Genomic DNA, 16,320 nt, shown 5'->3' with positions numbered 1-16,320 from the left:
AAAACATTATTAGCTTAGTTTAAAATTTTTTTCCCTCTTTAATCCACAAAGTGGGATCCTCAAATAATAGTTTCTCAACAGACAAATGTTGCGTTTCGTCAACTGGGTTGATGGCAAGATATTGAAAAAATAGAAACAAATGTGGGGATAACCTCACTTTTGGGGAAAATACATAAATCCAGACTTGAAAGTATTGACCCAAATTGCTATTGATTAAAAGCAACACAGAAGAAAACAAATTTCATGACAAAGCTATACACAAAAGGTAGAGCAATTCACATCTGGTAGGTCCAGTTACAAAGCAGCTTTATGAATGCAGCAACAATTATTTTACCAAGATCTTTACATTCAAAACAATCTGGACCTTCAGCAAGTTTTATTCTTTGTGAAGAACGATAAATAATAGCCATCCAAGTATAGTCTATGTGCTTTGTTTTCATGTGCCAAACCTATCCAAGAGCAGACAAAACATGTTCCTAGAACTGGCAGTTCATGAGCTATCAAATATGTCACACGGATCATTTTAGTCCTCTCAAGTAAGTGTAACTTTAGTAGTCCCAATTGCAGGAAGTATTAGATTCATGTTCAGATGGTGCTATGGCCTATTATTTTGAATTCAGGATGTTATACAGCTAATAGAATTTAAGTTTAGAAATACAGACCATTTATTTTCAAGGTACCAGATCCCTTTCACTCTCATTCTATTCTCAAATAGAATACATATTTTCAGGATGAATATATAATTACTGGACTAATGAGATAAAGCAATAACAAAAGTAATATAGAAGCAAAAAGACATTATTTATTAACAGTAATTTAATAAAATGTCCACAGCTAACTCAAATACATGCAGGGGTTATGCATTTTGCTGTATTTTCTGAAGAAGAAATTCTACTTGTAAATTTAGATTTGGCTGTCCTTTCTTTGTCTTCTTACTCAGTATTTTATAAGCTTCCATTTTCTTTTGCTTGTACAAACGTTGAGCTTCTTCTCTTTGTTGTTTTCTTTTTTCTGCTTCCTGAAATTAAATAAATATGTAAAATTATGAAACAATTACCAACCTACTATGACTGTGAAGCTATCTATAAGCAATACAGTTTATTTTTGTATAGGTACTGGCAATTAGGTGTTGTACTGCCACTAGAAACACCATTTCTCTAAAGCTGAATCAGGATGCTCTTCCAGCACATACTGCAATAAAAACACATTATACAGCCTCAAGAGTATACAGCTTCAAGGGAAGAGCCAAGTCTTCTTCAGTAGAACATCCTACAATAAGGTTTGTTGCTGCAATGTATACTATTTCCTTTCTGTGAAATGTGCTTCTTGACTTTTCTCCTTAAATGACCAACTTGCAAAAAAATCCCCACTTTCTCCTCTTGAGTTCAAGAAAGAAAAAGGTGATCCAGCAGCTCCCATGTAAGTACTTTGCCAATCCAGATAGTGGGAAGTGCTAGGATACTGGACACCTCTGCATGGTACAGGCAGATAGGATATGGGACATATCTGGACCATGAGTTGGGCAGGTTTGTGATACTAGGACAGCATTATCTAGGGGAAATTAATCCAGATCAAACTATTAGTGACCTGTCCTCTTTGAAGCAACACAGACCGCTGTCTTTACCTTTAAAAGAGAGAGAAAAACCACAGACCCTAACCAAATCAACCTGTAAAACCTTCCATGAAGCACACATGGAACCAAACCACTAATGGAGTGTTAACTATATATGAGACACTCCATCCATATATAGATAACCAACATAATATTATGTTCAGATTTTATCCAACATCTCACACCCTTCTCTAGTGTTGTAATTTTACTCAATAATTTGTGCAAACATCCACAACAATCAAGATAACCGGCTTACTTTACTTATATCATGTCCTACCAAAATATGGAATGCAATCACAAATCAGACTGAAAGACTGTTTCAGTTCATTTGGATAATTTCTTTTCATAAGGTTTATTCTTCGAAATGCAGTGCCATGCTGACCACACAGGCAAGCATTTCTGCAGAATGCCTCAACATATTATAATTTATGGATCATATTTTTGTTTTCCACAGAATAAATAGCTTCAGTGATATACAAAAATTAGTAAGAATCTGACATATAAAATTAACCAGACATAACTCAAGAAAAGATTTCTAAACAGAAATCTAAGATGCCACAGGGAAAAAAACCCCAAACAATCAAGCAAACAAGCATTTGCAAAAATATGAACAGATAACCTCTCTCCATTCAGAATCCTTGACTTTTTTTACCATAATGACGAATGGAATTTACTCCCCCTTTTTTAAAAAACCGGAGTAGCCTCAGCTCTAACTTACCTGTAAATTCACTTCCTATCTAATCATTTTTCTGCTCTTCAGCATACTCTAGGTAAACAACATCCAGTTAAGCTACCAACCAAATGCTTACTTCAAAGCAAGAACATTCACCTTACTTAGACAGTTGTTACTCACATTCATATTTTTTCTGATCTTTACTAAATCCTGTTTTTTCAGGCCAAAAAAGGCCTTTGAGGAGGCCAAAATTGTGTCTTTAGGCTTATTTCTCTTCCCAAGTTAAGTAACAGCAAATCTAGTGTTTGCTAACACACGAACACAAAGTACATACTTCATTTTTTCATCATGTTCCACTTAAGTACTCCATTTAAATGACTACTGCTATTGGGGCACTTAGCTACTGTTTTGCCTAATTATCTTTAACAAAACTGAAAATGCAAACACCTCTGCTGAGGCAACTCTTATGTGCTGCTCAAAGCAAAGTCCCTGCAGTCTTGCTGGGGTTTTGCTTGTTCCCATTTTCTCTAAATAAGCTGGTCATAACATTAATTTCGTTTTTACAACATCTGTAGCTAATATGCAGAAAAGCAGTCATCAGCTGAATAACCATGTAACTCACCCAGAATCACAGACCAGCTTGCACAAAACTAAATACAGCTGAACTGAAGAAATGGTGTGTTTTATCCAGCCATGTATTTATGTAATATTTTTACAGTAGCTACCAAAATTTAGTATGTTAGCAGGAGGTTACAAAAGTTCTGCAATGTTACACGTTGTGCCATTTTACAGAGCAACAAAGAACACCCTGGGAGAGAAAAAAACCTAGTTAAATAAGGATCTCTCAAATTAATGATTCAAGTGAGCTATTCGACAATAATGATATTAAAATATGTCCTGCAAAAATAATTCCAATTAAAATCAAATGCAGGGAATTGCTAAAGATTTTGGCTGTGGATACTATTACATTTAATTGTTTCACTGTTGGTCAAAGTACATAACAAGGTAAAATGAAGGCTGCATTATGATAATGCCATAAGCAATAGGATGGGTATTTCACTTTTCATCACATGATGGTATTGTTATTCTTTCCCTTTCTACAATATTTAAGGGGTCTAATATAATCCACTGGGGTATGCAGATCAAGCTCTAAGCCTTCCTTCATGTACCAACTGATATAATAAAATCCTGCTAACGGCAACTGCAAGACAAAAATAGTAAGAACAAGGAGAATGATCCTTTGAACGCCTGCGTGCCTGACTACTACTGTCAAGTTGAAAAAGACTGAAAGAGTACCAATACCTCCTACGGTCTTCTCTGGGTTCAGATGCAAGACTGAGAGGTAGGAAAGGTATTAATCTACATTTTGTTTAAAATCAAGAGAGAACTCTGTTTAAGATTTACCTCTTTCTTCCTAGCACGCTCAGTCTTTATTTTCTCATACTCTTCTTTTGCCTTCTGGTTGGATGTTTTATTTTTAAACTTCTCTTGAGTCACAACTGGCCTGGAAGAAAAAGTACATGTTCTTGAGACACTGATTATCATCAAGCAGACATAACCATAGACACCACAGCCACTGCAAAATCACAGCATAGTCTTCCAGTGCTTTTTGCACATTCAGGGAATATTACAAGTACAGATTTCAGAAGACTCACTCTTCTACACTGAATGAATTGTTTGCACCACTCTTACATGATACCAAACACCATTCCAGGTCATGCGTGAGCAGTCAGCATGAAAACACAACAAACTAAACTCCTTCAATGCCAAATGTACCAAAGACCAGACTGCACACAACTTTTAGTAATACATACACCTTATCTGCTGTACCTCCACATGGATAAGGTTTCCTGAAGCTTAAAGACTGCCTAAAAGTTTTTCCCATCATGCGAGCTCCTCAGAGCTAGAAAACCTGAATGTACTAGTTTAGAGCTGCATTCTCACTTACTAGTTCCAACACATGGAAGCAACTGCAGAGTGACAAGAACATTCATTTAGAAATACCACTCTCTTATGGAGGGAAAAAAAAGTTTTTGCTTTATTCTCATCTCCATCTGGTGGCAATACTGTGCAATGACGCCTCATTGTCTCAAGTACAAAACCAGTTACACTGCCATTTATTTTTCCAACAACCAGGAAAAAATATTTAAGACACATTGGCATTTTTAGTAAAGCAAATCCCCACACTAAAGTCCATATGAACTGTTAAGATCTAAAATATTTCTTTAGTGGTGGAAATAATTACTTTTTTTAAAGACATACTTTGAAAACTTACTCTGCTGCTTTATTAAGCTTTTCTTCTGATGGCACTGAATCACCTGGAGTCCTGCGCCGCTTCTTAAGCTTTTCTTCCTCTGCAAGGTAAAGATGTTTCAAGTGCTCTGGATATGTATCAGTAAATTGATTATCCTGTAGTGAATGCACTTGTCTTCTCTTTTTCAATAATTTCCTGTACTGTCGTTCAATCTTTTGTTTCCTCCGAAATGCAAATCCACGTCCTGAAAGCGTAAGAAAAAGGGAGTTAAATACACCTGCACTAAAATAGTACCAAACCATTCAATTGTCAGGACCCTTTCAATTTGTTTTCTTTCCAAACTGAAAAAAGCCACTACGTGTGGCAATTTTAATAAGGACTGATCATAAGTTCAAGGAAAAAACCACTATTATTAGTCTGTTTCCTACTGCAGCATGGCAGCTTGTACAGATTTACTGAAAATTACTGCCTAAACCCCTGAGAAAGCATTGCAAACATTGCTACTTAACACCCACTTAACAGCACACACCTTTGCCAATGTTTTTTGAATCCAGTGAAAAGATGTATCAACATTTCATTTCACTCCTACTTTTGACAACCTCGTAAGCAACATCAAAATAGATTTTAAAATAAGCTCCTAAAGGTACTCTCAAGAAGACATCAATAATAACACTGGCAGCAGAAGCCTGCAGCTGCTGTGACACAGGAAAAAAAGTCACTAAATCGCCGTATTACTCTACATTAACAATCCATTACATCTTTTCATTTAAACAGTATTTTATTACTACTACTTCCTTTCTACACGTGTCTGGGAAGAGCTTTTCTATAGCTGCATCATAGAATCATTTCTGCTTAAAGCAGAGCACATATATTGAATGTTTCAGTCTCGACCACTACAGAAGACATAAGAACGCTGAAGCTAAACACGCTTGTTTTCCTAATATCTTATTTTTCATTGCATTAGTCTTAAGATCTACTTATCTACTCAAGATAATATTCACTAACAAAAGTGTTTCTAAAGAGAAATCAAGTTAGCTCCAACTTTTTCTTTTATTCTTTCTCCAAAGCTGCAACTTCAGCAAAGTGCTGTTGAAGGAAATGCTCTTTTTCCTACGCATTTTTACATCTGCATAACTACCCATCAATAATATGAAACTTTTTTCAAACATGCTTCCTTCTTAAGCGCACAGCTTTCTGTAGAGAAAACTAAAAGCGAGTCCTAAACACTAGGACCATGGCTACCCGGCCCAGGGGCTGCAGTGCCGAGCGCCGGGAGCTCCGGCTCAAACATTCCGTCCCCAGCCAGCCCTGCAGCCCCCGGCCCCGAGCTCACGGCCACGAACACCCTTCGGGCCTCGGGCGAGGCGGGGCTGCGGGCTCCCCCAGCCCAAACCCTTCGCTAAGACTGGCAGGGCTGGCCCCAGCCGGGACGCCCGGGTCGGGCCAGCTCCAAGCTGGGGCAAGGAGTCGGGCCTCCTTCGGCGCCACCTCAGGCCCGCCGGCGGCCCCCACTCACCCTCCTGGACGCTGCCGACAACGCTGCGCAGCAGGACGGGCCTCCACCGCCGCTTTCGGCCGGGCCCGAGGGCCGCCGCGCCCGCCTTGCCCGCCGCCGATGCGGGCCCGTCGCGCCGCGCCGCCACCATTGCGCTCCCGGCGCCGCGCACAGAGACGACGTCAGCGAGCTGCGCCACGGCGCCGACGGGCCGCGCGCGGGGCCATGTCGCGGCCGCCCCGCGCGCTCCCGCCCCAGCTGCCCCCGGCGGCGGCGGCGCGGGCGCTGCGGCGCGCGGCGCGGTTCGTGGGGCGCGCGCTGCCGCTGTGCCGCGCGCACACGGTGGAGTTCTTCACGCGCGGGCTGTGGGAGCGGCTCGTGGCGGCGCGCCCCGACGCCGTGCTCGAGGCGCTGCGCGCGGCCGGGCCGCTGGCGCGCCCCCTGGCGGCGGGCGCGGGCGCCGCAGCGGCGCCGTGCGGTGAGTGGGGCCGGGGAGCGCGGGGAGCTGGCGCCGCTCGGCTGCGGCCGGGAAACGGGGCGTGTTTGGACCGTCGCGGTTCACAGGGAGCGGAGCCGGGCTGGGAATTGCACTGCCGGGTCTCGCGGTAGTGGCGGTTGTGACGGTGGTCTCATGTCGCTAATTTCATCCTGTTCATTTGGAAACGAAATGAAACTCCGAACTGTCAGATTCCTTCACTCTGACTGATTTCTCCGGAATAGAAGTAGAATGAAAGAGCCCCCAAACCGAACAAAGCATACAAAAAGCCTCCACGAGTGGAAAGATTAACAGTTAAAAGTCCTCCGCGTGTTGAAACTGGAGATGCGGAGGACAGCTGGAAAGGCCGAAACGCCGCTTCCCTGTGTATCTCTAAGAGTCAGTGTGTCTGGCAAAGAAAGACAGCTGTTTTATTTCTGACAAGATCTGTTTAAGAAGCACTTCATATTTTTAGTAATTTTCACGTAACTGGAGAGGAAGCCAGCTAGGAAACTGTTCCTGAATGTACTGCAGTCCAAATGGGAGGGAAACATACCGATAATGCTCCTTCAGGCAGGGTACAGAAATGAAGATAAAGCATCTGAGAGCTCTGGTATTTGGGAGGACTGAGGCCCAGCAAAGAGATCATTTTCAAACCCAAGGTGAAATCTCGGACAAAGCACTCAGCTGAGAAAAGGCTACGTCGTGCCAAAGTGTATGGAGTGTGGATAGATGTCACTTTGCGTTAGCTCTGAAATCCTGTATTAAGTGGCACGTGAGGCAGGAAAGTGTGTGGAGTCTAAAAGAAGCCTCCACAGAGCTTCCTCCAAGAGCTCTTCTGTGCTTCTTGGCATAGAAGACAAGCTAAGATAATGATTTGGACTCAGAGATTGAAGGACTGTGAATTGCTACATCACTAGCAACATTTCTCCTTGGATCTAAAGACCTCTCAAAATATTAACTGTAAGACTCATTTTTAAAGGGTTGAGTTATTTGGGAAAAATCCCACCGAGTTTATTTGCGCATGGAAAAGACACTGGATTATGAATTAACTTCAAGAGCCAGATGGAAACAAGATAGTGGTCTGGTCAGCAAGCAAAATTGTTAGGAAGCAGCAAGGACAGGCTTAATGTTCTTGACAGGTAATGTCAGAGTCAGAACTGATTCAGAGCAACAGGGCATAAAATTGAATGTAAATAAAGGCTGGAACAAAACTAATTGTTAGATGAAATCATCATAAAGAAAACTGAAGGAAAATTACTCTGATCTATCCTGTTTCTATGGGAAGGCCCATGGAATGATTCAAACACCAAAGTGGTGGCCTGTAGAGTAGAATGAGAATCAGGAGGGCACAGTATTGTTTTGTAGATTTTAAAACAGGAAAATAATTTAATAATCTGCATTCAAAATGCATATTACAGAATCTGATGCAGAAATTACCGGAACAAAAAAGACAATTTATGTCTAAAACTAGGCACGTCTTTTGAAGAGTATGAAGCTTTTTAGCTGTGGCTAAAATACAACATTTCTTCTTTGGTTTCTGCAGGGATTGTTTCTGCTAATTAAAAGAAAAAAGGGAAGAACTGCCCTTTTTTTTCTGACTTTAAAATTATGCTGTTTAACAGACTGCACTGTAGTATAAAAGGGCATGTGCTTACTGGTTTGTTGGTTCATGCCTTACTCATTTGACTGCGTGGTATCTGTCCATCCAGTCACATGATGAAAATACTTCGGAGTAAAATATGAGTTTTTCAGTGAAGATAACCTGAAAACATCTTCTTACATTTGCAAGTTAATGCACTGCTAGCCTGTATTAAAGTTAGGAGAGAGAGAGAAATGTGGTATCAAAGCTTATTTGAGTGCATTAGTGCAACTCAATAACATTAGGGATCAGAAACAAGCCATTAGAGATCTTGAAACCCAACAAAAACAGAGATTGCTCTTCCTCGTTCAAAATAATTTCATTATAATGATCATGTGAAGGATGGAATCCTTGTTTTGACTTTCACCCTGAGGAAAAATGTAAGATCCCTTTTTAGATTCAGAAACTGGTTTATATACATCAAAAAGCTGACACTTGCCATATTGCATTCTGTTTATCACACCATTGCTGTAAATTGGACACAGGCACAGACAAATCTGTGTTTAAGTATTTTCATATTTTACTGTAAATTACTGTTTGTGCTGTGATTCCAACTTTGGGGCATATGTTTCTTTCCTCTGAAGATTTGTTTACAGATGTATCGACTGACTGTTTAAAAGACATGCTAGATTTCCTCTTGTGAGCATCCAGAGTAGAAATGTGTCAAGTAAACTAACATTTTTAATACTCATAAATAATGCATAGTTCACCAACTGCCAGTCCGTAGCTTGAAGTTAGGCTTCAGATGCCTTAATGCAGTTGGTTCCTTTCTTTTAGTTGGCAAGCTAGGACAACAATTTAAATTTGGTGGGAGTGTTATTACAGGTGATACACTAGCAATCTTGCATGAGATCCTGCTCGTTCTATCATGTTCTTCCACCAAATAAGGAAGTTCTGGGATGTTATAGCACATGGGTATTGCTGCATTTGATTTCAGTTAAGTGAGACTTCTAAGAACAGTAGATATATTTTATGTCAGCTGCTGAAGAAGTGAAAGCACATCTATTTTCTATCTTTCTGAAGTAAATCTTACAGAAGAGACATTGGAAAGCAAAGTTGCCATTTTTCCCTAAAAGCTGCAGTCTTTATTTCTCGTCTCTAATATCCTGTTAAAATCTTATCCTTCAGGAAGACTGCACTAACTAAAATTTGCTGGATGTTCAGACAAGGAAGTTCTTTATAGAGAAAGGCAGCTTTCTTTCTTGATTTTGTAGCACAGAGAAATAGAGTAAGAAGTGCTGTGCAGACAACAAAACCATGTTAATTCTGGTCACAGCTTAGACAGTATTTTTGCTTTCTTAGATACAAAATTTGTTTGCTGTGCTCATGCCTTTGTAGTGTCATATCACGAAAATTAACATGTTGACATGGTTGGGACTGTCTTCAGTGGATCGTAGTATACGCATGACCTTCAATTGTGGTCATGCAAGAAAATTAAGAGCATTAGAGCTGAGGTCAATCAAAACAGCTGTATCCATTGTCATGCCAGATTCAGGGGCGCTACTGTGCTAGGTATGTACTTGCTCAAAATCTACCTATGACATAAAAGACAAACCAGGAGACTTCTTCCAAATCTTTGTAACAGTTTGTTTGCTGGACTGGTTACCTTTTATATATTTAAAATAATTGCAAATATATAAAAATTATTAGCAAAACTATGTAGAATTCACATTTTAGCTAAAATAGAGAGGAATTAGACAATACAAAGCAATCTCATAATTAATAAATTATTCATATTAATACATTTCACTTAAAAATAAATGTACATTTTTGAAACTCAGTACTAAGTAATACCAAAATAAAGTATTTCATCATGAATCTAACAAAATATGCATTGGAATCTAACTGGCCCACACCTGATTGGAAATAAAAATTAATTTAATTCTCCCAGTGTTCACCAGTTACAAAGCAGCTTGGAAAGTACATGAATTGAGTGATTGTGAATCAAAACATTTCATATGCTGAACAGCTGCATTCCTTAAAAAAAATCTGGTAGTGCATATTGGCACATAAGGCTGACTAGGACATGTATAATGGGCAAGTTTTGTAAACAAAAGAGAAGTGATAATGTTGACTGAATTAGCTTGTCAATTATACTAAAGTAGGTCTGCTGAAACAACAGATTTTTCCACATTTACTCTGGTTCAGCTAAGAGCAAAATTTGACCTTGCTTCTGAAGGGGGAATACAGCTGAAGAAAAATAATGAGTTTTCCCATTTAGGGAAGCAGATAAATGGCCAGTTGTGTCTGATACTAAGTATTTATTGTCTGTAGTTCTCTGTCAGCACTATTAGAGAGCTGTTAAGTGCTGTTTACAAAAATCCTTTCCTTTTTTTTTATGTGCAGATGATGACATCTTTTCCAGTGCATTTTGTGAAAACTCTGAGAAGCTTATCAATGTACATTTGTTTGCCCTGGCTGCTAAATATCATTCTTTGTCCAGCCTTGGAGTGTGTACCCCATTAGAAGATGTGCTTGAAGCACTGAAAGGAAACAGTGAAGGAGCAACAGGTATATTTACATTTGTATTTAAATGTTTACTTATTCACTATAGGACTATAAGAGAGTTTTGGTTTTGGAGGGTAGTTTGGTATTTAAGGGTTTTTTCCTACATGATCCTCACTTCCATTTTCATTGGTTCCTAGATAGTTTCTTCATTGTCTTTGCTTAGAAAATGGATTCTCTTGCTAAAATTTGAGCATTCGGTATCTGTAGACCCATCATGGATTTCAGTTTTCAAGGGGATGGGACAGAGATGCGGGCACATCACTATTTGAGATACCTTGTTAATTCTCTTTGTTTGTCTTGTCCCTGAGTGGCAAGAATCATAATTGCTATTCATGCTTTTCTGAGAAGTATCACCCTAAAATATGGAAAATGTTTGATGTCTTAGAAAAAAAAGATTTTATTAATTCTGTATGTTTGGGACTAATACCAATTATATGTGTTAAAACTAATTTCATTTTCTGTAGTTAAAAGAATTGATTTAAAACGCTTTTAAATTGGCATCAAGTTGGACACTGGGAGTCTTGCCGCAATTGTATTTTTAAATCAGGTGATAAACTGGCATTTATCCTTACTTAGACTGCTGTCATTTTTACTGCAAATGTACTATTCATGTAGTCCTCAGCCTTTCCAGATTTCTCTCACTGAGATTTCTTATTAGTTTTTAAGAGGCAGACTGAGCAGTTCTCTGCCTTTGCCTCCTAGTGCCTTTTATCTCTAGGTGCATTAAAACTCCTGACATTTCTTATCCTAAGTAGTAGCACCATTATATAAATGTTGTGCATCTCTCCCATTTTCTACAGTGATCTCTTTCCAGTTCTGCCATTTTTAATGGTTGGCTCCCCAAGATTTTTTAGACGTACTAGAATGTCATTGCTGAGATATTCTTAATGATTTGTTGTGCATTCCTCTTACTTTCTGGCTTCTTTCCTTATGCTCTTAGTTCATCAGAAGCTTTTTTTTTTCTTACCTGACAACTGTATGCTGCATTTCTTTCCCACTAGCTTTATAGCTATTTTCATTTTTACTATATCACGTTCCCCATGTTCCTCTTAATTTTCTGTAATTCTCTAGTTTTACATTCTTGTACATGAGTCCATACCTGGATTAACTTTCTTAGACAAAACTTTGAGGATTCTGTCATCTTCTTGTCCTGCATAATGGAGCATCAGGAATAAGGCAATTGCTGAATATTTTGTTCTCTATGTGGTAGAAGTGATGCTCGGTTGTGTAACTGGGGCCTGGGTTTGTATTTTTGCAGTACTTCTGAGTTGTACTTCTTGGGAAAATAAAATATGTTCCAAATGTGTACAGTAGAATTATAACTCAAAACCTTTGTGCTGAATTGGCAGTAAATATCAGTTAATTTAATTGTAGTTCCTGGTAATCTTTTGGCAGAAGTGAAATACCGACTTATGGATTCATAACGTGCAAGTTGCCAAATGAAATTGTGATCTTTTAACTTTGAGCTATTTTAGATATTTGGGACTTATTTATGTATTTCAGAAGATATGTTTGTTCCTGATATGCTAAAGCTTGCAAGTCAAGAGAAGTGAAAGTCTGAGAAAACTGGCAACTTTATGATGGTGTTGCATATATTCTGAAAAATACACATCAGGATAATTCCATTTACGCTTCAGATGTTTTTAATAAGTTTTCTTCTTCTAAGACAAACAGAGTTTTGAGCCTATTGCCACAGTTTGCATACTTACATAGTTCTCTAGCTTCTTTGCAGTCTTAATGTAGACACATTGCTATCCTTCCTGGGAATAATTGGGAAGCACGAACATTTTAAGCACGTTGTGGACACAACTACTCAGAATGGAGTTCTGAGTCTGAAGGGTGTTCCACTTTGCTTCCTAACCACCCAGAAGTGAGGGTTGGATTAAGAGTACTCTACCTTTGCAGTGTGTTTATGGCCAAGGTAATAATCATGTCATGTGGTGACTATTAATGAATCCATCTTTAAATTCCAGGTGCTAGAACACCACTCTGCCTTAGAGGAGTTTTTTTTGAGCATATGGTTTTTCCAGTTCCTCACTCTGGATCATGGAGTTAAATCACAGTAGTAAACTTCTGTATAGATGGGGTTGTATGGTGTGGACTATAAATGTATAGGTTTTTTAGCTGGTGTATCTGAATTTCCACAGGTAGCTGGGGTATAAATCCCCTGCATCCTGCAATAGGAGATCTTAAAAACATATGTGTTAGCCCTATATGAAAATGTACTACTTTGGAAACAAACCAGTGGGAGGCACCAAGTCAGAATGACAATTTAATGGGGAAATTAAAGAAAAGATAAAAAACTAAAAGAAAACACTGGTTCAAACTGACAGAGTCAAGATACAACCTGACACCCTGTTAGTCAGTGTGGTGGTAGGAGTGTGGTAGAATGGTGGCTGCAGTCCTCTGAAGCAGTGATCCTGTAGAAAAAAGGATCTGCTCTTTCTCAGAAGGTCCAGTGGTGGCTGTGTAACTCCTGGGAATCCAGTGGAAAGGTTGTCTCTGGTGTACAGCATCTCAGATTATATCCAGGATGGAATTCTTGGTTCCTCCCTCTGGGTGGAGCATCTCACAATGGGATGATGAGTCGCAAGGCCAAGTGTTGATTAGGCTCATTAACAGAAGATAGTCCGGAGGGAGTTATCTCTGAGTCAGGCGGCAGGACAATGATGGGCCATTAACAGAAAGACAGTCTGGGGGGAGGAGGCAAGGAAACACTGCCCCACCTGATTTCAACAGCTCCTGAGGATGGTAATAGAACACACTGCAACCCAGGACAGAAAAACAGTCTCTCCTCAATTTGTTCAGCATCACAGGTGAAGATGTAGCTGTAGGTAGCTAACTACAGAGTTAAAGCAGTTCTTCAAATGGAGTACAGGGGCTTATACTAGGGATTTGCAGTGGGAATGAGCAACATTGCAGTACCAACTACAACTAGTACAATTAAACTTTCTGTTACTCTGTCATGCCCAAGCTACTTCTGTAATGTATTTGAAACTACATTTTATTTTTTTTCATCACAAAGGGAGATGGTTCTGTAAATTTCTGATGGTTTTTGAAATTAGTATTTGTTCTGCCTGCATCAGTTGTACACATAATAAGGAATTGTACATGTATAATTATTTGTTTCAAGAAAGTAATTTTGTGATAGCAGAAAGAATTTTCACAGTTTGTGTCAAACTAGTATTTTTTTTTTTTTCAAATTTTCAAATTGTCTGGGTGATATAAAACTGTCCCCAGATACATTTGTTTGCATTAGTTTGTAATATGTCTGCTTGTTTTTCAGAATAATGTAAAAACCTATCAAAATTTTGCTAAAAATGCAGGAAAAATAAAATTTATTTTAAAAACCATGATTTTCTCCAAACAGTATAGTTTTCCCTGAGCTGAAATATAAGCAGTGTGTTATCCTGCAGAAAGCAGGGAAAGAAGTAAAAAAAATCCTTAAGAAAGTTATGTAGCTGAGGTGATAAATAATCTATATATGTAGATATAAACAAATTATGCTTTTTCTATCTGGAACCTCAGCTTTTGTAAGTTAGTTAATCATTCTGGATTTCTACCATGTTTGAAATACTTAATTTGGATTAAGTACTCTCTGACATAGTGCTTCATCTAGCATTACCCCATTCAGTCTCTTGAGTTCATAATACAGAAAAGAGTAAAGGTGCAGTATGTGGTCATTGTCCAAAGTGACAGTGCTGCTTTGGAGAAAAAGCAACTTTTATTTCTGTCAAGAAATTAAATGTTGGTTTCTTCTTGTTCCAATTCTTCTGCTTCTTCTGATGAGCCTATCCGGACACAAAAATGTTCAAATATAAACAAAAAGAGAAACCTTTTTTCTTTTTAATTTTATTTTCCTGTCTTTCTTTAATCTGATATGCTTACAAATTAAGAACTTTTTAGGATGCTGTGTAGATCTCTACAATTTTAGCGTTAAGGAGATTCTTCAATGAAATGACAAACACTTGTTTCTGCTATTTGTATTGTTTAAGTCTTTTAGTCTATTTTTCTTTTGTCAGTTCATAGAGTCTATATTAGACTTTAAGTATTGTCATAGCAGTTTATTATAAAAGCTCCAGATGTTTAAGAAATAGACAGATCCCTTGGGGTTTGGGAAAAATAGAGAAAGCGCTGGGTTTCTTACAAGCTCAGTTCAATTCCCCACTCTCTTTTAAAGAAGTAACACACTTGGCTCTTCTCCCAGCATGATCTGATCAAAAAACAAACATAGTTTTTGCCTAATGATCAGTTTCTGGACAGATGAACACGTACTGTGCATAAAGCAGAAAATGGGAAAGTATATTAATCTGCCTACTCATGTAGAAAAGTCCTGTTTTCTAGGAGCATGCTCATCAGTAATGGTCCGGTTTCTTCTACCATCATTCAGACTTACAAAAATTTCCATCAATTTAACTGGGTCCAAGTGTACTGAAGCATTGGATCCCAAAGAGAAATACGTGGGTTTCTCCCAAGGGAGTGACTTTTGAGCTCCTCTTTTGGCTGGAGTTGCACAGAGGTTAGCAAGTAGGTGCTTGGTGTTCTCCACAAACAGTAAACCCATGGTGGAGGTTGACTCCATCTCATTAACACATTCTCCAGCAACACTGAAATGAGTGATTTTCTGCCAAAAAGGTTTAACAGTTCTGTAACCAGTACATAGGGTAAATAAAGAAAAGGAAAGTTCATCTTCCTTTGAATTTTCCCAGTATTGCTCATAGCTTTTATTAGAGATATCTCCCTCTTGATATTGTCAGCAAATCTGTGGCATTAACAAGCTGTACTATTATTATTATTATTATTATTATATATTATTATATAAATATAATATATATATTATTATATATATTATTAATTATTATTAATCAATATTATTAATTATTAATTGTCCCTGCCCTTATATTTCATTTATGGAAAGGTAAATGTGATAAATGAGACAAAAATAAATATTTTTCAATGGACAGGAAGAAATAGTACAGTTTTATAGTAGTAGCTATTGTGTAATATTTGGTCAGGTATTAGATATGCTACGTCTTACAAAACCTGAGTTTTACAGTGTGTTGAATCTTGCTAATTCACGCATAATTCAGAAGTTTAATCTTGTAATAGTTTAATGAGTTTTTAATTTAAAAAATTACTATCCTGAAAATATATAAACACTATAGCATATAAAAGCTATTTTTTAACGATTGATCACAAATCCTTGTTATTACAGATTGTGTTAATGTGTATTTTTTTTCCTAATCTGAGACAGGTATCAAACCAGATGAGTTTATGAATAATAAGAAATCCCATGAAGTGCAGGTGATGTCAGAGCTGGTAGACAGCATAGCAAATTATTGTGGGATAAAGCAGGTAAGAAAGCATTTCTTACTGTGTGTTACCAGGTACCTTCTGAGTTATTCTCCTTATTGTGTGCAAATACATCACTTTGATATTCTGTCACTGCTGTTGTTACTTCTCCTGTACATAATTGGAGCTAAAGAAGAGCTGTTGGGGCCAAGCTGAAGGACAATTTTATTTACAAATGAATTATTCCAAAGGAGCTGCCTTTCAGTGACTCATAATCACTCATGAATAGTTTTAAGAAGTTATAATCATCCTCTGTATGGTGAGCAGCTAAAAACTGTACTGCTTTTTGGACAGATACTGCCTTGTTTG

General features: G+C 38.3%; 2 protein-coding genes across 5 annotated transcripts in view; one reads left to right on the top strand and one right to left on the bottom strand.

Moving 5' to 3' along the window:
- Positions 1-782: 782 nt before the first annotated feature.
- On the bottom strand, positions 783-6,200 carry CCDC59 (coiled-coil domain containing 59). Its single transcript, XM_048300238.1, has 4 exons — positions 6,056-6,200; positions 4,561-4,783; positions 3,690-3,789; positions 783-1,018 (listed from the first exon to the last, which is right to left on the bottom strand). Exons 1-4 carry the CDS (start codon positions 6,183-6,185, stop codon positions 857-859), a joined length of 615 nt encoding a protein of 204 aa, XP_048156195.1. The 5' UTR covers positions 6,186-6,200; the 3' UTR covers positions 783-856.
- A 35-nt stretch (positions 6,201-6,235) lies between these two features.
- Positions 6,236-16,320, top strand: part of METTL25 (methyltransferase like 25) — a 53,268-nt gene continuing 43,183 nt past the window's right edge. For 3 of the 4 annotated variants that reach the window (XM_048300235.1, XM_048300236.1, XM_048300234.1), the window contains exons 1-3: positions 6,236-6,512; positions 10,498-10,662; positions 15,914-16,014. In XM_048300235.1, coding sequence (XP_048156192.1) covers positions 6,260-6,512; positions 10,498-10,662; positions 15,914-16,014 — 519 coding nt within the window. In that variant the 5' untranslated portion in view covers positions 6,236-6,259. Of the gene's footprint in view, positions 6,513-6,541; positions 7,652-10,497; positions 10,663-15,913; positions 16,015-16,320 lie in introns of those variants that run through there. The other variant, XM_048300237.1, reaches the window with a different exon arrangement.

Source organism: Corvus hawaiiensis, chromosome 4, assembly GCF_020740725.1.
Source record: "Corvus hawaiiensis isolate bCorHaw1 chromosome 4, bCorHaw1.pri.cur, whole genome shotgun sequence".
Lineage (NCBI taxonomy): Eukaryota > Metazoa > Chordata > Aves > Passeriformes > Corvidae > Corvus > Corvus hawaiiensis.
The sequence above is the reverse complement of the archived record's forward strand: the minus strand, read 5'-3'. Positions and strand labels throughout refer to the sequence as shown.